The sequence below is a fragment of the Cucumis melo genome, chromosome 8 (genome assembly GCF_025177605.1).
Source record: "Cucumis melo cultivar AY chromosome 8, USDA_Cmelo_AY_1.0, whole genome shotgun sequence".
In the NCBI taxonomy this organism is placed as follows: Eukaryota; Viridiplantae; Streptophyta; class Magnoliopsida; order Cucurbitales; family Cucurbitaceae; genus Cucumis; species Cucumis melo.
The window spans coordinates 6,340,597-6,364,543 of record NC_066864.1 but is presented as its reverse complement, the minus strand read 5'-3'; the positions used below and the strand labels follow the sequence as shown (position 1 = coordinate 6,364,543).

At 32.8% G+C, this 23,947-nt stretch overlaps 5 protein-coding genes across 9 annotated transcripts; 3 read left to right on the top strand and 2 right to left on the bottom strand.

The window, feature by feature from the left end:
• The first annotated feature begins 1,752 nt into the window (after positions 1-1,752).
• LOC103485167 (probable prolyl 4-hydroxylase 10) lies at positions 1,753-4,979 on the top strand. The gene is made up of 8 exons (XM_008442656.3): positions 1,753-2,136; positions 2,246-2,324; positions 2,684-2,781; positions 2,867-2,964; positions 3,476-3,605; positions 3,696-3,883; positions 4,061-4,149; positions 4,640-4,979. The coding sequence occupies exons 1-7, from the start codon at positions 1,940-1,942 to the stop codon at positions 4,132-4,134; spliced, it is 864 nt and encodes a 287-aa protein (XP_008440878.1). The 5' UTR covers positions 1,753-1,939; the 3' UTR covers positions 4,135-4,149; positions 4,640-4,979.
• A 1,483-nt stretch (positions 4,980-6,462) lies between these two features.
• LOC103485166 (aconitate hydratase) lies at positions 6,463-12,447 on the bottom strand. The gene is made up of 20 exons (XM_008442655.3): positions 12,203-12,447; positions 11,960-12,064; positions 11,522-11,682; positions 11,354-11,446; positions 11,054-11,239; positions 10,785-10,946; positions 10,437-10,581; positions 9,834-9,976; positions 9,693-9,749; positions 9,422-9,501; positions 9,257-9,332; positions 8,770-8,955; positions 8,615-8,682; positions 8,416-8,534; positions 8,210-8,331; positions 7,898-7,996; positions 7,330-7,809; positions 7,134-7,232; positions 6,788-7,030; positions 6,463-6,683 (listed from the first exon to the last, which is right to left on the bottom strand). The coding sequence occupies exons 1-20, from the start codon at positions 12,204-12,206 to the stop codon at positions 6,609-6,611; spliced, it is 2,703 nt and encodes a 900-aa protein (XP_008440877.2). The 5' UTR covers positions 12,207-12,447; the 3' UTR covers positions 6,463-6,608.
• A 5,128-nt stretch (positions 12,448-17,575) lies between these two features.
• On the top strand, positions 17,576-19,102 carry LOC103485360 (probable receptor-like protein kinase At4g39110). The gene is made up of 4 exons (XM_017043820.2): positions 17,576-18,083; positions 18,688-18,759; positions 18,847-18,915; positions 19,017-19,102. The coding sequence occupies exons 1-4, from the start codon at positions 17,696-17,698 to the stop codon at positions 19,100-19,102; spliced, it is 615 nt and encodes a 204-aa protein (XP_016899309.2). The 5' UTR covers positions 17,576-17,695.
• Positions 19,103-19,196: 94 nt separating this feature from the next.
• LOC127150542 (receptor-like cytoplasmic kinase 176) lies at positions 19,197-20,136 on the top strand. The gene is made up of 2 exons (XM_051088414.1): positions 19,197-19,496; positions 19,711-20,136. The coding sequence occupies exons 1-2, from the start codon at positions 19,197-19,199 to the stop codon at positions 20,134-20,136; spliced, it is 726 nt and encodes a 241-aa protein (XP_050944371.1).
• LOC103485165 (probable protein phosphatase 2C 60) lies at positions 19,551-23,612 on the bottom strand. 5 transcript variants are annotated; one of them, XM_008442652.3, is made up of 7 exons: positions 23,078-23,612; positions 22,726-22,765; positions 22,283-22,590; positions 21,798-22,165; positions 21,174-21,410; positions 20,685-20,971; positions 19,551-20,107 (listed from the first exon to the last, which is right to left on the bottom strand). In XM_008442652.3, exons 3-6 carry the CDS (start codon positions 22,584-22,586, stop codon positions 20,699-20,701), a joined length of 1,182 nt encoding a protein of 393 aa, XP_008440874.2. In that variant the 5' UTR covers positions 22,587-22,590; positions 22,726-22,765; positions 23,078-23,612; the 3' UTR covers positions 19,551-20,107; positions 20,685-20,698. The 5 variants fall into 5 exon arrangements, with proteins under 5 accessions (XP_008440874.2, XP_008440875.2, XP_008440869.2 ...); XM_008442653.3 differs by having other exon boundaries at positions 22,726-22,801; positions 23,078-23,595; XM_008442647.3 differs by having other exon boundaries at positions 22,283-22,765; positions 23,078-23,608.
• Between the last annotated feature and the right edge of the window lie 335 nt (positions 23,613-23,947).

Here is a 23,947-nt window from a genome sequence, read left to right as displayed (position 1 = left end):
TAATATCGTATCATAAAAGTGTAAAAAGACAATTTTGCCAATTATCGAATTGGGTGTAAACCAAACCTTCGTTACCAAAATAGTAATTTCCACTTCTTATTTTGCTAATTTTGTTGCACATCAAACTACTGCATTCTTTTTCTTTTTCCTTTAATTATTTTATTTTAATAGTTTCAAAACATGAACGAAAATATTACAATGATACAATAAATCTCTATTGATTATATATTAACTTAAAATTTGAGACAATGATAAAAAAATTATCGTAAATAACTAAACCACTATAATATTTATAAAACGTAGTAATACTTTACATTCTATCAACAATAGTATCTATCAGTAATAATTCAATATTATTGATAGATAAGTCTATCGATGTTTGTCAATTTCTATCCTTTATATAATCTAAAATCTTATTATAATTTATATAAATAATTTGGTTCATTTTACCATATTTAAAAACATCCCTAATGGTAATTCTAAATATTTAATATTTGCAAATGATTGGATTAAATAAATTAAAAATAACAAAATTATAAAATTGGCCCAAAAATAAATAAATTAAAAATTTCACATTAAAAAAAAAAAAAGGTATTACTGTGATCAATACTTTGATTTGTTAGAATATTTAAAGCTCTCCTTAAACATTAACTAAAATTCAAATTTAGCCTAAAATCTAAGGGTAAATCTGGAACTTTGAACATAACAATCTAACATAGAATATTAAATTTTAAACAAAAAGGAAAAAACTTGAAGATTTCCCCAATGAAATAAAAAGTAATAATATATATATATATATATATATATATATATATATATATATATATATAAGAGTCTTATTCTTAAACTTCAGTTTTTTTTTTTCCATTTTAGTTTACGTATTTTCAAGAAATCCATTTTGATCCCATTTTCAAAATCAATTTTCCCCAAACAAACAAACAAACAATCTCTCCATGTCAAGCATACATAAATACCTATTCTCATTTATTCCCTACTTAGATTGTAATTTAAAAAACACAAAGTCATTAAAAACTTGTGAAAATAACATATTCATATTCATATTTTCATTTAGAGAGTGAATAATTAGATATATAACAAACATTATTTTTAAAAAAGGTAAGATTGTGACAAAATGTGTTAATAGTAGACTTCTTATAGGAATATGTCACTAATAGACTTTGAGAATTTGATATAAATTTTGTTATACTCGCAATTTTTTTCTAAAAAATTTATTTTGAATTAAATATTTGCTGAAAATATTCATAATAATATAGCAAAATTTCATAGTTATATCGGTAAAATATATTGATAAGCATTCATTAGTAACAGATGTAGTAGTTTACCTATGTCTATCGCAATATTTTGTAATATTTGTAAAATTTTTAGTTATTTTACTATATTTGAAAACAACATTTTTTACCCTATGTTACACTTGAAAAATGGTGAATCTGATTATTATATTTGTAATTGTATTGCTTACCACATAATGAAAAACTATTTTGTTAAATTTTAAAATATAAGAAGAAACGATTTAAATATAATTTTAATTAAAATATTGGGTAAATAAACTAAAATATAATATTATTTTTAACCCAAGAAAAAGAAAAAGAAGGATTTAAACAAAAGAAAATGAAAGAATTTAATATTTTTTTGTTTTGAAAAAATAGAAAAGAAATAAAGCCGCCGGAAAAAAAGAGAGAAAAATAAAATAAAAGAATTAAGAAAAAAAAACTTATGAGATTTGGTGGAATGGAAAGAACCAAAAATCAATCTTTAATTACGGTGTCAAAGTTCTTCGAGTTTACCATTACAGAGAACTTGAGAGAGAGAAAGGGAGGCTTTGGACTTTGGAGACGAAGACCAAAATTTTCATTCCATACTCTCATCCAAATCCCCATCTTCAATTCCAAATCCTGCTCCCGAAAGGGTTTCTGTTTCCATGGCGAAACACAGACAATCTCGATTCCCTACTCGGAAGTCCTCTTCTTCCTCTACTCTCGTTTTTACCTTGCTCATTATGTTCACTTTCGTCATTCTGATTCTTCTCGCCCTTGGAATCCTCTCGATCCCTGGGAATTCCGGCGGTTCGACCAAGGTTCATGATCTCAGCTCGATTGTGCGGAAAACTTCCGATGAGTATGTGATCTTCTGGGTTTTGCTTTCAATTTCTTGTTCTGTATAGGGTCGGTTTTTTAATGGATTATATGGGTTTTTGTTTGAATTTTTATTTTTATTTTGATTTCAGCGTTGACGAGGAGAAAGGGGAGCAGTGGGTTGAAGTGATCTCATGGGAACCTAGAGCTTTCATTTATCACAACTTTCTGGTATTCTCTTCTTCCCGATCTGTAATGTGAGAGATTTGCGTTTTATAAATATATATGCAATTTGTGCGTGGAATTTTTTAAACTTGGTTTGTTTACGCTCATACATTTTGGATGTGTCTTTGGGAGCGCATTTTTGAAACGAAGTCTTTGGGGGCTGCTCATCACTTAGGTTGATCATGTTTATGTTCCTCTAAAAAGTCATTGTGCTTCTTTGTTATTATGATGCAAGGGGTTAAGGATAATTCCCATTGTTATATGTCTTTAGATTGTGTTGGAGTTTTGAGTTGACTTAGGCTGAGGCTCATCAATTAATCTTGGAGTAGGAAAATACTGAACTGGTTTACTTTTCAATTGCTCAGACAAAGGAGGAATGTGAATACCTAATCAGCCTTGCCAAGCCTCATATGCAAAAGTCTACAGTTGTTGACAGTGAAACTGGACAGAGTAAAGATAGCAGGTGTGCTATTCATTTCTTCATAATTCCTTTTTGTTAGTACTGCTGGATCTACAATGTAGAAGCCTCCCTGACCCATTTTTCACAGAGTTCGCACTAGCTCTGGAACGTTTTTGCCGAGAGGACGTGATAAGACTATTAGAACTATAGAGAAAAGGATTTCTGATTTCTCCTTCATACCCGTAGGTACATTTTTAGCCTCTTTCCTTCTTCCTGGTTTCTTCCCACTACATCGAGCATTATAATTTGATTATGCATGGTTAAAATTGAACTTTGTAATCTTTAATTTAAATCCAACTGCACCCATCATTGTGTTATAAATTTCCCCTGTTACCTAGCTATGCCAATCATAACTTTTATATTATTAGAAAAAAGATTATTACAATCATGCTCGAGATTATTCAAATAGGCACAATTATTGTGCTAAGTTTCATGTGCCGAGGAAGATTTTATAACTATGGCTGAAAAGATAACTAATGAATATCAACTCAGATATTTATCCCATGAGCTTATTACCCACCCACTTTCGCTTGTAAGAATGAAAGAAGATTGGATTCGCCTGATAAGCTGCATCAATATTTGTTATTATATGTAGTTTTTGTTATCATATCTTTGAAATTTTGCATTAGATCATGATTATTAGACGCTTCCTTTTTCATATTTTGTTACTCAAGTGCACACATAATAATATACGCAGAGCATGGAGAAGGACTTCAGGTTCTTCATTATGAAGTAGGACAAAAATATGAACCTCATTTTGATTACTTCCTTGATGAGTACAATACAAAGAATGGAGGTCAACGTATAGCAACAGTGCTTATGTACCTGTAAGTAGTAATCCATATGAACTCGGAACAATCGCTACTACATTTACCATGGTTATCCCATTATTTTATATAACTTCTATCATAATTCAGCTCAGATGTCGAAGAAGGAGGTGAGACAGTGTTCCCTGCTGCCAAAGGAAACTTTAGTTCTGTACCTTGGTGGAATGAGCTTTCAGATTGTGGGAAGAAAGGACTTTCAGTTAAACCAAAGAGGGGCGATGCATTGCTTTTCTGGAGCATGAAGCCTGATGCTTCTCTAGATCCATCAAGTTTGCATGGTTAGATTGGATACTCTCAACTTATAAACCTACCATTCATTTTACTGAGCATGATAGAGAGGTTTCAGCGATGCTCATTTATTTCCGTCAGTGCGATTTCTTTTGCATCTGTTATATGCAGAAAGTGATTGATTTTCTTGATAAAGTGATGACATTTCTTCTGGTGTTCATTTATAGGTGGCTGCCCTGTTATCAAGGGGAATAAATGGTCTGCTACTAAATGGATGCGAGTAGAAGAATACAAAGCTTGAGTTGATGTGACTAAGGTAATTTCCATCACTGAACCATGAGATAAAATTATAATCAAATGGACATCTCAATCACTGGACAGTCATTCTTCAAGTTTTCCTAGATCATTATTCACCTGAATTGTCGAGGGTCTGTTTATTAATTATTTGGTTTTTGAAAATTAAGTTTATTTCCTCTCAATTTTTTACAATATTTTGCATTTTTCTTATGTAAAGAAGAGCCGAGTTCTTATCCAAGTTCCAAAAGTAAAAACAAGTATTTAAAAGCTACTATGTTTTAGTTTTCAAATTTTGCTTGAGTTTTGAAAACGTCGGTCAAATGTAGATGATAAATCAAGAAGTTTAGAGTTGGAAGCAATGTTTATAGGCGTCAACTTTTAAAAACTGAATGGTTATAAAACAGGGTCTATATTACTTTCAAGAAACAAAGGATTTTTCTGTTCCGACTTTTCTCATGTTACTGGTAAAAAAATTATTCCTAAAGGTTTGATGCTTCATTATCTTGCAGGTTGGATGACATTTCTTGTTATTTGTCAAAGTCACAGATGCAATTTGTGTAGGGAATCATCATTTTCTATAATTTAACCTTTGTCCACAACTTCTAGATCCTTAAATCTATGAATTTTGATGTGCTTAATATTTTAGTTATGAGCTTACATTGTCATTGATTTCTTGTTTATGGCCACGAGAGAATAAGAGTTCATATTTTTGCCAGAAATTCCGCCTTCAAACCTCAATTATAGATTCATATGGTATGCTATGTAAAAAAGAAAAAGAAAAAAAGATTTTACACTTGATGTACAACTCCATTTTTTTGTCTTCATTTTATAGTTTGTGTTCTTGTTGAAGATATATGTTTTGGTTTAGTTGAGGATTCTGCTGTTTACAGGGGTAAGCATAATGGACCCAAAAATCGAACCGACCGACCAAACCGAAGTCAGTCGGGGTTGGTTTCGGAAGGTTTCGGAAAGTTCTAAATTGAAAATTTTCAAAAAGTATTTTTAAGTGTTCAACCAATCTTACTACTCGTCGGGGTCGGTTTTGAACATTTACTAAATCGACCATAGTCGGTTTAGGTACGATTTTGGTTCACCCCCGGTTGTTTCTGTGAAAGGAAGTGATAGGAAATGAAAAGCCGTGGCTTGAAGTCTCATTATTACAGAAAGAAAGTAGACCCAATTTTGGTATTATGTATTTCTGGTAGATTTTACGGGTCTTTAACAGCAATTAATACCACTTGATTATATGTCACTAAGAAACCAATGTGCAAACAAATTTTAAATTTACAAGTTTAGTTCTTATGTTTTGAAGAAAATTAATATTTAGTTGGTGTAATCGTAGAAATTAGAATTTAATCTTTTATCTGTTTTATGATAAAATTTTCATAAATACTTTTTTTTTTTTAAAGGAAATGATTTCTATCGTAGAACTAGTTCTATCAAAATTTCATTAAACTATAGGAATAAAATGTTAATTATAAATAATAAGAACTAAATCCTAACTTTTAGAATGTTAATCTAAATTCTAATTTTTTTAAGCTACAGTGAACAAATTTGCAAATTGAACCTCTACAGATTGTTAGGTGGAATTGGTTGAAGTTGACAACATTCATCACAAAAATATACTTGAACGGATCTTTGAAATCTTAGAATCTGTCCTCAAAATATAATTGACCAGATACTTGGTCTATCCTAGACCAAAATATAATTAGCCATATTTGGTTTATCATTCGATTAATAATATGTTTGAATTACATTTTCAAGTGTTTAATTTAAAAGATAAATTATTTTAAAAAAATTAGAGCGTTTGAAAGCTATTCAAATCAATTTTTTAAAGTATTTTTTAAATAACTTTTGCAAAAATAAGGTTCCAGAAAAACATTTTCTTTTTACTTAAATGAACTCACAGTCACGGTCGAACTCTCTTACGGTGCCATCAGTCTCCCCAGCCAAGGGATCATTCTTCCTTGCTTTATTATTATCTCTCCCAATTGTTAGTTGGGCTCAATAAAATCTATGATATCTCATAGTGAAAAATTGATGTAAAGCATGTATTATTTTGAAATCTAAAACTAAATTGAACTCAAGGATAAAAAGCATTCTACCCAAATATTTTCCATCGCCTTGAAAATTCAAGCACTACTATCTAAATTAACTTTTATTTTAATAAGAAAAATAGTTTTCAAACTTAAAATTTGAAACAATAAAATACTTGAAATAGTGAAAGGAAAGTGTAAAAATTAGTACTTCTTTCAGGAGCACCATTATGGAAAACACTCTTCTTGTCATCATAACCTGGCAACAAATTTACTATTTCTCTCTTCAAACAAAATTGATCAAATTATGTTCATATAGATTATATGGAGGATTATTGAAACAAAAAACTTGATAGTTCCAAACAATTCTCTTCAAATTCACAACTTTGTTAACTTTCTTCCACATTTTATTCATAGATTCAGTGCTCCAACCTTAACTCATTTAGTGCTTTGAGTGAATCAAATTCCTGATGACATACTGCAGAATTCCACCATGATCGAAGTATGCCAGTTCCACCTGTATATTCAAACCAGAGCAAACTTTAGATTGTGAGAACCCGCCTAGGTTTTTTGGAGTCGTCGTTTAGATTCAAGACATACAGAGAATGATTAGGGAAGTACCTCTGTATCGAATCTTAGAATGCAACTGAAAGACTTTCCAGTGTCTGTCACCACAGCCACATCCTGACCAGGTCTGATTTCACCCACATTGCTTGGAAGATCGATGGTGAATCGTTCGTGCCCAGTCAATCCCAGAGAATCGGCATCCTCCCCAGCCTTGAAACATAGAGGAATGATACCCATACCGACCAAGTTGCTGCGGTGTATACGTTCAAAGCTCTTTGCTATAACCGCTTTAACACCCTGGGAAAAGTTCCAAAGAGCATCATTAAATTATCACCAGGGGAAGTCAGCCCATAGTTGTAGAATTGAGCTATAATGTATATATTCGAATGCACAATAATACCAGAAGCATTGGCCCCTTGGCAGCCCAATCACGAGAACTTCCGCTTCCATACTCGGCACCAGCGAGAATGATTGTATCTTGCCCCTCGCTCTTGTATCTCTGTTAAAAGATGTAAAATCTAAGGACAAGAAGGAACTTTTTTTTCCTATTGAAGACGATCAATATGGTACAAAAAAGAAAAGCTGAGAGAAATTACCATTGCAGCATCAAATACTGAAAGTTTCTCCCCACTGGGGATGTGAATCGTCTTGGGTCCAACTTCCCCCTTCAATAGTTTATTGACTATGCGAATGTTGGCGAAAGTGCCACGTGCCATAATCTCATCATTACCACGGCGACTTCCGTAAGAGTTGAAATCTCTTCTATTAACCCCACGTTCGAGAAGGTACTTGGCAGCAGGACTATCTTTATGGATGCTACCAGCAGGTGAGATGTGATCAGTTGTAATACTATCACCAAAATTGAGCAAGCAGTATGCGTTTTTGACCCCATGAGGCCCTGGAGGAGACATGCTCATATCTTTGAAATACGGAGGCTCGTGAATGTACGTCGATGTTGGGTCCCAGGAGTAGAGTGTTCCTTCAGGAACCGATAAAAGATTCCAAGTTGCATTTCCTTCCGTGATCGCTTGGTATGTGGCACGAAACATGTCAGGCAACACATTTGAGTTTACAACCTAATTAAGAAGAGAAATGAATAAGTTCCAAATACAACAATCAAAAAGCTCAAACATCTAGAAGGCACGTCAAAGTATAGTAGCTTACTTCTGCAACTTCTTCGCTAGTTGGCCAAATGTCCCTAAAGAATACTTTCTTTCCATCCTTTCCCACCCCAATAGGCTCACTTTCGAAATCGATATCCACCTGTAAAGTAGCTTCTGAGTTATGCATTTGTTATGTTTAAGATATCAAGGTAATTTGATGTGGTTTTCATGGATGGTGGTACATTCATTTTAAGATATGGAACTGACTTTCAAGGAGTAGAGAGGTGTTTGAGGGCTTATGGAATCTGGCATCTACAAGCATTCATCTCGGATTCAAAACACAGAGAGAGAGAGAGAACTAGAAGATACTTACTGTGCCAGCAAGAGCATAAGCAACAACAAGAGGAGGAGAAGCAAGGTAGTTGGCCCTCGTCAAAGGGTGTACACGACCCTCAAAATTTCTATTTCCAGACAGTACGGCTGCAGCAACTATGTCTGGACATTCAAATATTATTAACAATGGAGTTACTAGAATACCTTAAAACAGTATCCAACATTCCACCCAATGCAAATAGTTACCATTTTCGGTTATTGCTGAAGCAACGGATTCATCAATATCTCCAGAATTGCCAATGCAAGTAGTACATCCGTAACCAACTATATTGAATCCTAGCTGATTAAGATACTTTTGCAAGCCACTGCAGATGTAAGCATGCATACTTTAGATGATATTCTCGCTTTTGAAAAAAATTTCACATATTGCACTGCGCAAAAATACCTCTTCGCCAAATATTTCGTCACCACCCCAGAGCCTGGAGCAAGACTCGTCTTAATCCAGGGCTTAACCTGATTTACAAAGTTGCAATTGAATCAAAACTGATAAAGCACAGAGGAATTGGTTACTATGATTTCAAAATTGAGCAGACGTCCAACCTCTAGCCCAAGCTCACAAGCCTTTTTAGCCACCAAAGCAGCTCCAAGCATAACGCTTGGGTTTGAGGTATTTGTGCAGCTAGTGATAGCTGCAATTACAACATCCCCATGCCTAAGCTGAGCTGGGGATCCGTGAAAATTGAACTCTGCAACCTTTACTTGAGCTTCCTTTGGTATGGCAAAACCCTATAATGTTGTTATATAAAATAATTAGAACGGCAAAAACAGAGGTAAAAGATTTAGAAACATGCAGGCAAAAAAAAAAAAAAAAAAAAAGAATTAGATGACAACTATTGGAACACTAATCTTTTGGCCATGCTTAATCCCATAAAGCTTAAACTTGATAGAAAAAACAAAAAAGAATAGATACTTTCACTCTCTACAAAGAATGCTACTCTGTTATACAAGATAATAATACTTTTCCCAAGTAAACATCGATAGTATTAGTAATTCTCTCCAAAATTAATGTGCTGAGGTAAATGTCCACCTTGAATCCAACTCTGTTGTCAAGGCATGCATGCCAATCAGCTTTCATCTCTTTCAAGGGAACTCGATCATGTGGTCTACAAAAATAAGAAGAAGAATGTAAAGTTAAATAATGCTAGGTTAATATTGAACTTCACAGAGGTACTTCTAACATAATTTGAGCTACCTTTTTGGACCTGATATGCATGGTCCGACATCAGAAAGATTCAGTTCTATATGAGAGGAGTACACTCTTTCAACTTGAGGCTGCATTCAGTAAAATTAACTTAGATATGAAAGAACCAAAATATTGAGTGATGTAGAGAGAGAGAGAGAGAGAGAGAGAGAGAGAGAGAGAGAGATGGGTGCTGGCAAAGTAAAAGAATGACAATAATCGAATTGGAAAATAAAGTGAAAGAATGACAATGAAGCAAGGAAAGAGGATATTCTATGTTTACCTCACTGTAGTCTACAAACATCTTATTAGCCCGCAGGTAAGATTCTATCATAGAAATCTGAATGGTAATTCTCAAGTTAGCACTCGAATAAAAGCAAAAATGAATTACTCTAGCTGAACGACAGTATGAGAAATTACTAACTGTTTCATCTTTTCTTCCAGTCAGTTTTAGATACTGCAGGGTGACATGATCCACAGGAAAGAATCCCATTGTTGCACCATATTCAGGGGACATGTTGGCAATTGTGGCACGGTCGGCCAAAGATAGTTCACCCATACCTTCCCCTGCATAGACATTGAATGCCATTATAAGAAAATGGGTGGCATAAATATCGAAATTGTTGGGGAAAATGGATCTTACATATGCAAATTATACAATCACACATACACTGATTTTTTTATTTTATTAACTTTTTTGGTCTCCATCTTACAAAACGTTATAGCCACATCATTTCCTTATCTATTGTTCGAATTTTTAAAATTAATACAATGATGCATTCTTTTTAAGGTATTAAAAAAGGAAAAAGAAGTCCAAGTAAAAATGTCTACTCTCTTCTTCAATTGTGTGATACACAAGAGGACTATAGGAAAAGGAAGTTTAGATGGCAAGGACAATAATCCTACATTTATTGTTTATAACTATCGTCCGGTGCTTGCATCACATATTTCACATTTCCTGTATCTGTTATATGCTTAAGAATGATCGATTTGTGTTATATCCTTAAGAAAGATCGATTTGGCTTACCATAGAACTCCACAAACTTGCCAACAACACCATGCTTCCTGAGCATTTGAGTCACAGTCAAAACCAAGTCTGTAGCTGTTACACCATTTCTCAGCTTTCCAACTAATTTAAAACCAACAACGCCAGGCAAGACCATGCTCATTGGCTAAAATTAAAGAGAAAAGGAAAGGACAAAGTCAACCAGTTTCCAGCAAGATAACAAAAATATAATACCAAAAAATAATGATTATACACAGGCAATGAAAACTAAGACCAATATAACATAAGTTGGTAATTGATATTGATTTACTAGGAAAAACTTAATCCTCAGTCCCCTAAAGCAAATACAAATTCACAACATCTCTCTACCTGTCCAAGCATTGCAGCTTCTGCTTCTATCCCACCAACACCCCAACCAGCAACACCCAATCCGTCAATCATCGTTGTGTGTGAATCGGTTCCCACAACACTATCAGGGTAAAGCAAACCATTTGTGTTGAATACCACTCGGCCAAGGTATTCCAGATTAACCTGAAAAATGATAGAACATTATTTGACAAGTAGAAGGCAAGAAAGTAAAGTTCTATTAAGACAACAGGATGATCTGCTCAGGTGTTGTAAGACACCTATAAGTTTACCTGGTGAACTATACCAGATCCTGGAGGTACGACAAGCATGTTGTGGAAAGCACTCGATCCCCATTTCAGAAAGCCAAATCTTTCCCTGTTTCGTTTAAATTCAAGTTCCATATTTGCCTGTACTGCATTTTCTGTTTTTGCCACATCGACCTGAACTGAGTGGTCAATGACAAGATCTACTGGAACCTGTATTCATGATATTCACATGTCATTGCTCGGTGTTCACAGTTTGAGTATCAGATTGAATTATAAATAATTGACAAATATAAAGAACAAGAAGTTATGAAGCTCACTACTCACCAACGGATTGATCTTGTTGGAATCACCACCGAGCCTGTTCATTGCATCTCGCATGCAAGCAAGATCAACAACAGCAGGCACGCCAGTAAAATCCTAAATGTATACCATTTTCACACATCAATATGACAACACAAATCCATAATCATCTTTCAGAAACAAAATGCAGACCTGAAGCAGCACTCTAGCAGGTTTGAAAGGAATTTCAACCAGTTTGGGAGCAGTGTTCTCCCAATCAATAATCTTCTCAACATCCTTAGCCTTAACCGCAAACTCATCGCAGTTTCGAATGGCAGACTCGAGAAGTATCCGAATGGAGTATGGGAGCCTTTCTGCCAAAGAAACATCCACCCAACAATCAATATCCAACCCATCATAATGCAGTTTCAACTTACAACACTAAAACCACCAACGCTTTTTATGCAGAAGCAGAATAGAATCTAATAAAGCTTTTAAGGAATCCATAAAAAGACGCTTGTGGAAGGAAAAGCCCCCACTTCACTGATTCGAAAGGGAAAAGCCACATGAACAAAGACACTCAAAGTTCTCTTCTCTGGCTTTAATTTCACAGGAATCAAACAAACAGTCAAATAAAGCAAGACCGCTCACCGATTCTAGGATCGTTCAAAGCGGGCAAGCTATAGTACTTTCCGAACACTCCCCCTTCAGGATTCTCAAGGGTCTTCAAGATGCTATTGAATGGGTTTTCAGTCGCTGTAAAAAGCCAACAAATCCAACATCAGCAATCAAAAACAAAACCCCAGCCGCAAGCAGCCCCAAACATGCAAACTACAACAAACCCAGAAAAGAGAAAAACAGTAGGAACAAAAATCAATTAGATTCAAAGAGTACCCATGGAAATGATGAATGTGAAACCCCACAAGCAAAGCGAGATCAATCAACAAAAAAAAAAAAAAACAAAGGCGGGAAGAGGAAAAAATGGAGAAGAAATCAACTGGGTTGGATCGAAATCCAGTGATGGTGATCCCCAAGAAAGAGAGAAAAGTGAAGACAATGTCGAAGGCGGGCGCAATAAAAGGTGGAAAATATTACGTACGGGTCTCTCTCTTTAGTATCAACAAATCGCAAAAATCGGTCCTAAAAGGCGGTCCCTACCTCTCTCAACTACCCAATTCGCAAGATATTTGGTGAATTTTGGCACTTTCTTGCAAGTACTTGATCAAGTTCATTAATCTCAAACCATTTGTTGGGGTTAATTAACCAAAAACTTTATGTGCGTTTCAGACAGTTTTCTCCAGATTTCAACATGGGTATGAGTTAGATTAACACTTCGTTGACATCTTTATGCCTTTTAAAGCCCGAATTTGCCTCAATTTCAAATTTTGGGAATTCTAGATAAAATGTTCATTTTGATTCTTTGAAGTCTCCATTGAAATGATGGTGGATGAGGATAAGAATGTGAGGAATTGAGTGAAATAAAGAAAATCTAAAGTGATTTTACAGGAATATGTTGATGTGATTGGCAAAAGTGATTAAAGAAAAAAGTGATGAAATATCAATGGGACAACCCAAAAGGTGTCATCTTTTATACCAACAACGAACAAAAGGCGATCATATTCATATTAAAAATTAAAACGCCACCGAGATTTTGTTGTGAATATTGTAATTGTAACCATTTTTTTTTCATCGGTAATTCTGTTTAGATTTTAGTTCATTAATGTTTTCTATAATAATAATTATTATTATTATTTTATTTGGAATATTTAATCTTATAAATGATATCATACTGCAAAATAATAACTTTACAAACAAATTTAGCATCGAATAGGTTTATAAATCAATTAATAATAGTTTAGATAAATTATTATAAATCACTATTAAAAATATTTACAGAATAAATTATTTTAAATTGAAAATATTTATATAATAATTAAACTCTATCAAAACAGATTTAAATTTTAGTATATTTTATTAATATTTTGATTCATTTTATTGTATTTAAAAATTTATCTTTCAGACTTTAATTGATGTGTTGAAAAATCAAAGTAAATAAATAAAATACAATAATAGTGGAGAGATTTTAGAAAGAAAAAGAAAACGGAGAATAATTGGTCAATATAGGGAGTTTTCTTTGTAATAAATATTTATGGACATAATGGATATGTACACCGATCTTATACAATGAATTTTATGATATATTCAATCAGAGTGAGACAATAAAAATTGGTATCCAACGTCTGCTTTTTTGTCCTTTTTTTCTCCTCCTCTCTAATTGATAAGGTCAAAATAGACAACATAATATACAGTACCCAAGCCTCTATATTTAAGGTTAAATTATATTTGACAAAAATAATAAATGGTAAAAAAAATGAAAATATTTACACTTAATTATTATTTTTAATTTTTATAAGAGCATAAATAGTTTGTTTTTTTTATATATATTTATTCTTTTAAAGTATTTTTTGATTTTTTTTATTATTATTATTCTTTTAAACTATTTTTGAAAAAAAAAATATGCACATATCCTTAAGTATTAAAGGCTTTTTAAATATATTGACAAAATGGACCAAACTATATTAATGATAGAAACATTGTAAGTCGATGATTGATAAATATTGATAAACGTTGTTTATCAATGTCTATAAAAATTAAAAATCGATAAAAGTGTATAATCGACATAGCTTGATGGAAACTCGAATATCAGTGTTTATCGGTGATAAAAAAACTGATAGAAGTCTATCATTTATATTATCAATGATAGAAACCGGTTTAGTAAAAACCTATCTTTATAAACCCTAAAAAGACATATATTTATACTTTTGAAATTTTTTAATACTACATTCCAGTTTTTATAAAGATTTAAAAAATATCCATGGAGTATAAATTTCAAACATCGGATGGAGTGAAAATAAATTTAGATCATCGTAAAGTTTCCAATTTCTATTCAAAATTCTAAAATAATTTCGATCACGAGAATAAATTTTGAATCACCTATAAAATGTGTGAGATGATATTGCAACGTTTGAAGAACAAATTGAAGTGTATTTATTATAATTTTTAACCTATATTTAAATATTATTTAAAATTCTATTTTGTAAACACAATAAAATAAAATTATTGTAAATCTCAATAATAATTCAAAATTTAATTAGGTAGATGGGAAGTTAAATGTGATCGGATTTTTTATTAATAAAAACTAACAAAAATTGTAAATAAAATAGAACATTTGACAAAATATTTACGTTTCATACAAAAATCAAAATGTAATGAATTTTGTTTTTCAATAATTTTGTTCTATAAGATGTAAATAGTTGATCAATTTTTTTATATTTTTAAAAAATTCTTTTTTATTTGTCGTGTTATCGATACGATTATGTTGACAATTAATAGTTCTTTTCACTCATTTGTCTTACCGTCATAAAAGGTATTTTTGCTATTTTCTAATATCTAAATGTATACCATCTCTATTTTTTGTTCTTCTTTATTTCAAACTATAATTTTGTGTCCTGATTTAATTAGTTGGAAAAAACAACAATGACATCATTTTACTATGAATAAACAAACCTTTCATCAATCTCTAGCATCAAACAATATACAAATTTACTTTTGTATAAATCTTTTGGTATATATCTCTTTTGGTCTTTTATTACGTCCATATTTCTTCACCCAATTTCAATTTCAGTTTACATGTTTGAAATTTTTTTCCATATGTTATTAAGGTTTGATATTTTTTTCCGTATGTTAATAAGGTTAGTGATGCATAATTGAAGTTACTTTCGATCAATACCTAAAGTTTTTTGATAGATTAATAGACGTTTAATATAGTATCAAGCAAGTGGTTCAAGAAGGTCTCGTGTTCAAGTCCCCACATCTTTTGTACTAATAGTGAATCGGTGGTTTTATAATTAAGACGCAAACATCTCCACTTTAAAATAAAGTGAAATATATATGTTAAGAATTGCTATAAATTTATATTTTTAAAAAAATAAACGTGACAAAATATCCCATATGTGATAGACTACTAACATGACCAATCGTACATAGACTGTGATATCTTGCTATTTTTTATAAATGTCTTGGATCACTTTATTATATTTATAAATAACATTTGTATACCATCGTTGAAATATCCCCTTATTTAATCCATCATTTTTAAAATTTTCATTCGATGAATCAACGAAGTGATTGTCCTTCATGCTATCAAACACCGACGGATTTATATAGAAACCTCCCTCACATGATCGGTTTTTGTATTTTAATATAAAATTTGAAGCGTTAGATTACAATATATGTCAAATAATACTTAATTTAAAACAAAATATGATTATATTGTAGTGATTATACTCCTGTATAAAATTTCTAGATCTACCACTGCCATCAAAACACGATAAATATAAAATCTCTTTGTTACAATCGTTATTTCAAATTAAGGGCTTTGCCCTTTTTAAATCACAAAACTTTGGTCGTTGAATGCTCAAGTGTGTTTCCTACTTTCTCTTTCTCTAGTTTTTCTCCAAAAAGGCATCCTATACATCTCTAAACTTTTACGTCAAATAGGTAGGATTTTAGATCTCGAACACTATACCTAACAGATTTTAATTAAACACATCCCATATGTGTTTTTAATAAATTAATTAACAAGTCTATTACCTTATACCACCGATATAACAGAAAAGAAAAAAAAGAATTAAGTTTAAACATACGACAAATTATAAAACAACATAGAATTAACAAAACATTTACAAAATATACGACAATATTTCATATTCTAAAAAATCGTAGATATATACCACATGAAGCATTTGTAACGGTGAAAAAAAAAATATAGAACTCTACCAAACCTCGGATCTAAAATTAATTAAAAAGGTGTAATCCAACATTATTAGTTTAATCATAAACAACTTTTATAAATTAAAATCAACACAGAGAACTGATTCAAATTTCACGAGGCTTTGTATTGTTGTGTTTTGTCGTTTTTGTTGGGAGGGACCTTTTTTCTTATTTATTTATTTAAATATTTCAATTGCAAAAACAAAGTGACAAAGTAATAAATAGGATATAATTTATTGCTACTCACAAATAGTGTTTGTTTTAAATTAATCCTTACCGATCAGACTTAAAATTATTATTTAAGTTTACAATGGGAGCCATGTGAGTTACCGAACAACTCTCCTTTCTTAAAACAAAATTTAACTCCAAATGGTTTTTGGGATATCTGAACCAACGAATGAGTTGTTATAATTTGTGTTTGATGTACATATTATTATAGTCTATATTATTATAATATGCGTTTGGGATTTATATTTTTATAGTATGTGTTTGAAATGAGTTATTATAGTTTGTGGTTAAAGTACAAATTATTATAATCTGAATTATTTATTTATTTTTACATATACATATAGTATATAAAATACACATTTTTCTTATTTTATCAAATATTGTTCAATAGGATGTTCATTCCCTAAGTTTAGTTTTAATTTGAGTTTTTTACTATATTTTTCTATATATAAATTTTGATGTATTTTTTTTTTATCGTTATGTTTGTAAAATGAAGCAAAAAAAAAAAAATTACGGAATTTCATTATATTTACAAATATTTTAGAAGTTTTGTCCTTCTAAATAATTTTAATGTTTTTTCATTACAACATTGAGAGTAAATTAGTTTTTTTTTTTCTTAATTTAACATCACTGTTAAGTTGCTACTAAGATTTTAATTTGTTGAATTTTAAAAACTGATTTCTTTTCATTGGATCTTAGTTTATTCTATTTGTGTTTTGTACCTTCAATCTATGAGTTTGTTAGATTTCAAATTCTTCTAATGTATATTTAGCCTTTAGTAGTCCAATGTTTCCATTCACTTGTTTTTTAGATATAGTAAAATAATCAAAATACTTTAAAAAGTTAATTTTCATAAATACAACAAACTCACAAAATTTAGAAAGTCGACCATTTTCATCCTAAATCTTGTATTATTTTATTTAGTGTTATTTGGTTTAAGATCGTGTATCAAATAAAAAAATCGAAATCTTAAAAAAATAATCGTTGGATATTGTTATTTTTTATTATGGGTATGTGGAAAAAATCGTGGGAAAATTGGTATTTTTGTGATTTATTATATTTTTGAAAAAAAATCCTTAAAAGAAACAAAATTAATTAATAAATCGGTATTTATAATTTAAGATTTAAATAACCCACACGTACGTAATGTTCATGTACATAATATTTTTATGGGGCTCTCTTTTGGCTCTCTGTGCCGTCCGGCAAGGAAGAACAAGTCTAATTCTTCTCTTCAATCATTTCTTTACTCTCCTCGTCTCTTAAAAATCCACATTAACTTCTCCCCTAATTAAATTTCAATCTCTCTCTAAACTCTCTTCACAGCAAATGGCCACCTTCTCCGTTTCTTCCCCGGCGGTTTCTCCGCCACCGAGCCGGAGCAATCGATGGGTAGAATATGTCGTCGGAGTGGGGGTGGTGGCGTCGTTAGGTGCATTGCTGTTTTGTGTATTTCGGGGGAGAATTATGCGGAAACTTCGGGAAGGGCGGGGGGGAAGCCGTAAGGGAAGTGTGAAGGAAGAGAAGTTGTTGAAGCTGAGAAGGTTTGAATTTGAGGAATTGGAGAAGGCAACTAAGAACTTCAGTAGGGAATATTTGTTGGGAGCTGGTTCGTTTGCTAATGTTTATAAAGGTGTTCTTGAGAGTGAAGGGGAAATTGTGGCTATAAAAAGACCTCATGCTGATTCCTATACATCTCTTGATGAATTTCGAAATGGTAATTAATTCAATCGTTTCTTTTTAAATTCAACGTTGATTTATATTAAAGTTTTGTTATGTTTGATAGATATAGGAGTTGGAATATTTTGTAGTTAGTTAGTTCCAAAGTCCTACGTCTAAAACAATCTATTTTGTGTCAACTAGTTCACAACTTTACTTTTTTTGTTATCATTTTTTTTAAAAACATTTGTAGTCCAAAAGTTTACATGAAACTATACTCTAAAGTCAAATCGAGCTTAGTATAGTTCAAATTTTCTGTTGTAGAATTGAGAAAGAATTTTCTTTGAAAATTAATCGTTTAATCCATGTGAAATTATGAAGTTTTTCTCTCATTGAAATGGAATTACGAAGTATTAATTTGAAAGTGACTGAGTTAATTCGTTATATAGAGAAATTTAGGGACTAAGATGTTTTTTTTTTCATGAAAGGTGATACCTCTGTATTTTAAACGATTGTAAAAGACTTCCGTTCATAAAATAATATTAGACCAGAAAACTAGTGATTTAACATCCTACATGATAGTAGATAAAGTAAAAATTTCAAACTTCAGAAGACGACATAGTAATATCGAACTTTCACAACTATTGATTTCTTCTGAGCAGAAGTGAAGCTGTTGTCATCAGTAAAGCACAAGAACTTGGTAGCTTTGGTGGGATATTGTGAAGAAACTACAGGTGAATACATCAAAACAGTAATGATAAAAGAGAAACGTTATTAAGTTTTTAAGAGCAATATTTTAAAGGTGAAAATATGTTGGGCAGGGAATGTACGAGAGAGAATATTGGTATATGAATATGTACCAAATGGTTCGCTACTAGATTACATGACTGGTAAATTTTAATTGATATTTCAATGTCATTTTCATATGTAATATATAAATGTTTTTGTCAAGTCTTCTTTTCGTAGTGTTGTGAGTTGTTGTTTTGCATAGGTCGTGGAGGAAGAAGCTTGACTTGGAGACAAAGAGTTAATATAGCTATTGGAGCAGCTAAAGGTATGCATTTCTTAAAATACTAAAATACACCAAATATCATTCGTTGTATAATACGACCAACCTAAGAAAAATAATAACTTTTGGTTTGGAAAAGGGATTGGTCACCTGCACAAAGGGATGAAGGCAAGCATAATCCACAGGGACGTAAAGCCAAGCAATATATTGATTGGAGATGGAATGGAGCCGAAGGTTTGTGATTTTGGGCTGGTGAGATCGGGCCCTGTTGGTGATCGGTCGCACGTTAGCAGCCAGATCAAAGGCACGCCAGGCTACTTAGACCCTGCTTATTGCTCAACCTTTCACTTGACTCCTTTCAGCGATGTATATAGCTTTGGCATTATTCTTCTTCAACTTGTTTCTGCTCGTCCAGTTCTTGCTTCCAACCGACCCATCCCTGATTCTCACATTGTTCAATGGGTAACCAACTTTTTGTTGAATTTCGTTTAATGAGACTTAAAACAGACATGGTAGTAGCCAAAAAGTGTTCCAATATTAAAATTCTAGTTTCCATTTTAGGTCTCAGTTTCCGTCCAATGTTCTTAGTTATAACATGTAAAAGGTAATATCACAACATTTATGATGTTTCAGAAACTAAGAAATGTAATGAATAAACTGGTGGGTGAAATTGCAGGCAGGACCAAGCTTAGAAAAAGGTAGAGTTGAAGAGATTTTGGATGCAGATCTTCTTACAGAGCCATGCAACTTCGAAGTAATGTTAAAGATGGGGCAACTTGGGCTGAAATGCACTTCACAACAACCCAAGTACCGTCCAACCATGGCACAGGTTTGGCAAGAGCTAGAGGAAGCTCTTCATGGAGCTGACAACTTTTGGAAGAGGAAACAACTAATGCAGAACTCCATGGAGATTGAATATTCTGAAAGCCTTGCCAGCACTGAAGGTATCAGATTTGGGAAGTTTCGTGTTGGGATGGATTCTTTTGCATTTGAGAGTGCAAGCTTAAAGTGCCTTGAGATTAATAGTGTTTCCATAGACATCGATCACAGTACTGAAAAACAGCTCTCTGCAGCTGCAAATGATGAACAAAATAAGGATTGATTCTGTGACAAAAATGTGTAAACTAGACTGAACTGACTTTTATTTAGTTTGGCTTTTTTTTGTTTTTCCGTATAGTTGAACTCAATCAGAACTGGCAAGTGAGTGCAGAAAGTTAAGTTTCAAGGAACTGAAGCTTTTCAATTTTCGGAAATACTCCTCCAAACTTCCAATACATAAAGCCAAAAAGCAATGTAATCCAAAATGAATGGGAAGAAAGATGATCTTACTTGAACAGAATCTGTTAGGTTGCACAACTACGTTCTTAAGTTCTAAAGAATGGAAAGAAAGGAAATTTTTGAAAATTTAAGGATGAAACGTGAGAAAGAATCTTCTTGGCTAGAAGAAGAAGAAGGCTACTCTTACACTAACTACTAAGTTGTAAATTCTATTTTCTTACTTCTTTTACTCATCTGCTCAAATTGTTCATGCCATGTTAAATGTTAAATTATGCACTAAAAGAATTCCTGGACCTTCTTTTGTGTTAAACTGATACTTGTTCATTGCTGATGGGCCATGACAACTATGAAGACCCAGTACAATTTACTTACATGACAACTAAAATTCACGAGATTGTGTTAAGTTCTGTAGGTGTGGTGCAACGAGCTAGAGATTTTGTAGGTAAGATAACACCACACCCCCTCAAAGACGTTGTTGGGCCACGGACTGAGCTCGCTCGGCTTACAAGATTAGAGTCAAGAAATACAACTATGACTGTGATGTCATCATGAAAATGGCGGCGTATTCCACGATCAATATCCTTCAAGTCTGAATATCGCATTTCTCGTTTTTTAGCTGCTTCTAGCATAGCAAATTTTACCAGCCTCTTGGCACTTCCCTGCATGAACATAAGCAGACAATTCAAATTTGATCTTTTAATTCATCTTTGACTTTTCACTACCACCTTCTATGATCATAAATGTAAATTTAAACAATCAGAAAGCATAAGCAGATATTCTACAAGCAAATGATGACAAGTTTCTCATCGACAGAAATACTTCAAGCACAATTATACATTTATGAGAAAATATATAACTTACGTTGTGTGGGTGACTTCGAATCAGATCTACAGCTTGCTGATTGCTAATGTGCTCCCACAGGCCATCAGAAGCAAATATGATGAACTGATCATGTGGTTGAAGCTCAAAGACTGAGATTGATGGTTCACAGCTCAATATTGGTCGAGTGAACGGTTCACGAAGCCTAAACTTAGCATACAAAGGTTCCCTGTTGAATTCCGGCTTCTTTAGATACACGTCACCGATAGATCTGGAAACCTGCAATTGAAAGAAAGGAATTTGTACAACTGCTCAAAACACCTCATTCCACAATGTCAGGCAAATTTATGATAATGAAACATATCACTGTAATGAAAATGTTGTTATTGAAATGAGGACCTCCAATGTGGAGGGATAGAGAAAAAAGATGGACTGGCTAACAGTGAACAACAGAGATCTTTACCAAAAGATCTATAACTAAGCAAGTAAAAAGCAACAACTTCTTAGCAAGTAAAAAGCAACTTCTTTTTTCATTAAAAATTTCTGAGGTTGAGGTGTGACGTCTAGAAATACATTCATTCACATATTTCATTAACAATAAAATAATCAGGATGAGAGTTATATCCCCCGTTGGTCAGAAATTTCTTCCCCGTGTAAAAGAGTTACCTGTAATAAGCCCTTTACTCGCCATACATTATGCTTCAAAACTACTATATGTGAATCATCTGGATGCAGAGAATGCATCTCCCTTCTGACTGATTCTATGCTCACATTATGCTCTGCTGATAACTGCACGGCAAGAACCTCCTCAGTTGACCCCACGAGCCTTCCGAGCACCGCACGGGAATCACCAAGGTTAGCTATGTAAAGGGTTCCATCACAAATCACACCAACCAGGCAGCATGAACCAACAGCTGCAATTTGGGGCTTCATTTGCCATTGTTTAGTCACTAAAGAAATGAACCCTTCCTCTGTAGCTTGAAATGCTTTTTTTATTACATCAGTGGACATTGATTGCTGTTCTGAGGTGAACCCTGCACTTTCAAATTAAATGCTTAGACTATGAAGACCATGAACTCATTTCAATCTTGTACACCAAGTCCAACAGTCATAATCGTAAAAAGCTATCTTATCTCGATTAGAGTTCTTACTTTTTAGATGTTGGAAAAGATTATCATATACGTAATTTGATGCTTCAGGCCCACCATGGCCATCATAGACACCAATAAAGGTTCCATATGGCCCGGAGTCAAGGAAGCTCAATGAACCCGATTCAATCTGGCTCTGATCCTCAAGCAAGTTATTGGCCTGAACAACAGCCATAGAAAATTCACCATTCATGTGTTGTCCAATATCCTTGTACCATAGTAAGCCTTCATGACGGCCTGCTGAATCCGAACCGCTGTGTACTATATTGTCCGAGGACGGCACCCAACAAGCTCTCAGAAAGTTCATCAAGCTGGATAACATCCCTCATTTCATCAGCTCTAGCTTTTTAACTCCATATTAAAAAAGGATAACCATATCATTCTGTCCAAAACATTCCACAACCGGATTTCCCAACAAACAAATAAGAAGAAAAGAAATCACTCACAACTAGAAGCAGCAAAACTCCTCAACCTGATAAGTGGCTCCTGTAATTGCATATTTCGGTCAATTATCTCGATGAACTACAATAAACCCACAATACAACAGAGACCCATCATCTCTTTGCCTCAAACTAAGATTCTAAACATAAAAAGAAATTAAAAAAATACTCGAACAATTCGTTGACTAAATATAAAACTAAAGAAGGGCTACAACAAACACATAATCAGAAACTATACCTTCACATCCAGCAACCAAACCAAAAAAACAACTCATCCTCATGCTCAAGTCTCGAAAAAACTAAATGAAAAACACAAACTACAGGAATAAAAGACGATGAACAAGTAAAACGAACTTACTCTGCAATTAGGCTCTTCGATCAGTTCAGTCAGCTACTCAATGATACCAAATGAAAACGATGGAGATCTAAAAAGTGGTAGATCCACAAATCCATCAAACGAAAACAGTAGGCAAAAGGGGTTTCAAATTCATCGGCCACCATAAAGAGAAACCTCTTCAAACTCTTTTGCTCCATTTTGGAGACGATATGAAAATTGAAGAAGAAAAGAAAAACCCAGAATCCGTGTGATCAAATGAAGTGGGTTTGAGAAGAAAATAATAATTGAAATAGGTTTGTCCCTCGTTCTACGTGGGGTGGCACCTGACTAGAACTCGTGTAGCTATGGCTGAAAGGCAAAAATGGCGAAATGCAAATGGGTGTTTCAATGGGCTCCACAAATATAAAACAGAGACAGAGAAAGTGGATGCAAACGGGAGGAATAGAATAGAACAGTATCACTGATCATCGCTATTATATTACGATTTTGCTTCGACTTTTGAAGTTCTCGTCAGATCAAATGGAAAATTGGGATAGTTGGTGTTGAGAAGATATCTATGAAAAAAATAATTTTCAAAGGTTGTTTTCCTATTCGATATTTTTCAAAATTATTAAAAAACTTTTTCTTTTTTACTTTCAAGTATATGTTTTTATTCTTCAAAAGATCTTTCTAGTCTGGAATTTATAACAATAGCGTTATTTAGTTTACGAGTTTTTGAAATATATATTTTTACTGTTCGAATTTTAAAAAATAGGTTTATAAAAGTCTACTAATAGTTTATGTTTGATTTTTTTAAAATTTATACGAAATTTAAAAGTTAAAAAATGTTTTGGAGAAGCTATGATTTTCGGAGACTATTCTTTTAATTTTAAATTTATTTTAATTTATTTT

Coding starts and splice junctions, on each gene's coding strand:
- LOC103485165 (XM_008442647.3), bottom strand. CDS start 22,601: ATGTTATCCAGCTTGATGAACTTTCTGAGAGCTTGTTGGGTGCCGTCC. Junction 21,411..21,797: donor GAGTAAAGGGCTTATTACAG/GTAACTCTTTTA, acceptor TTTCAATTGCAG/GTTTCCAGATCTATCGGTGA. Junction 20,972..21,173: donor TTCGAAGTCACCCACACAAC/GTAAGTTATATA, acceptor ATGTTCATGCAG/GGAAGTGCCAAGAGGCTGGT.
- LOC103485360 (XM_017043820.2), top strand. CDS start 17,696: ATGGCCACCTTCTCCGTTTCTTCCCCGGCGGTTTCTCCGCCACCGAGC. Junction 18,084..18,687: donor TCTTGATGAATTTCGAAATG/GTAATTAATTCA, acceptor TCTTCTGAGCAG/AAGTGAAGCTGTTGTCATCA. Junction 18,916..19,016: donor GCTACTAGATTACATGACTG/GTAAATTTTAAT, acceptor TGTTTTGCATAG/GTCGTGGAGGAAGAAGCTTG.
- LOC103485166 (XM_008442655.3), bottom strand. Junction 11,240..11,353: donor CCAACAAGATCAATCCGTTG/GTGAGTAGTGAG, acceptor TCATGAATACAG/GTTCCAGTAGATCTTGTCAT. Junction 8,683..8,769: donor CTTGTGAGCTTGGGCTAGAG/GTTGGACGTCTG, acceptor TTTGTAAATCAG/GTTAAGCCCTGGATTAAGAC.
- LOC103485167 (XM_008442656.3), top strand. CDS start 1,940: ATGGCGAAACACAGACAATCTCGATTCCCTACTCGGAAGTCCTCTTCT. Junction 2,137..2,245: donor GTGCGGAAAACTTCCGATGA/GTATGTGATCTT, acceptor TTTTGATTTCAG/CGTTGACGAGGAGAAAGGGG. Junction 3,884..4,060: donor AGATCCATCAAGTTTGCATG/GTTAGATTGGAT, acceptor GTTCATTTATAG/GTGGCTGCCCTGTTATCAAG.
- LOC127150542 (XM_051088414.1), top strand. CDS start 19,197: ATGAAGGCAAGCATAATCCACAGGGACGTAAAGCCAAGCAATATATTG. Junction 19,497..19,710: donor ATTCTCACATTGTTCAATGG/GTAACCAACTTT, acceptor GTGAAATTGCAG/GCAGGACCAAGCTTAGAAAA.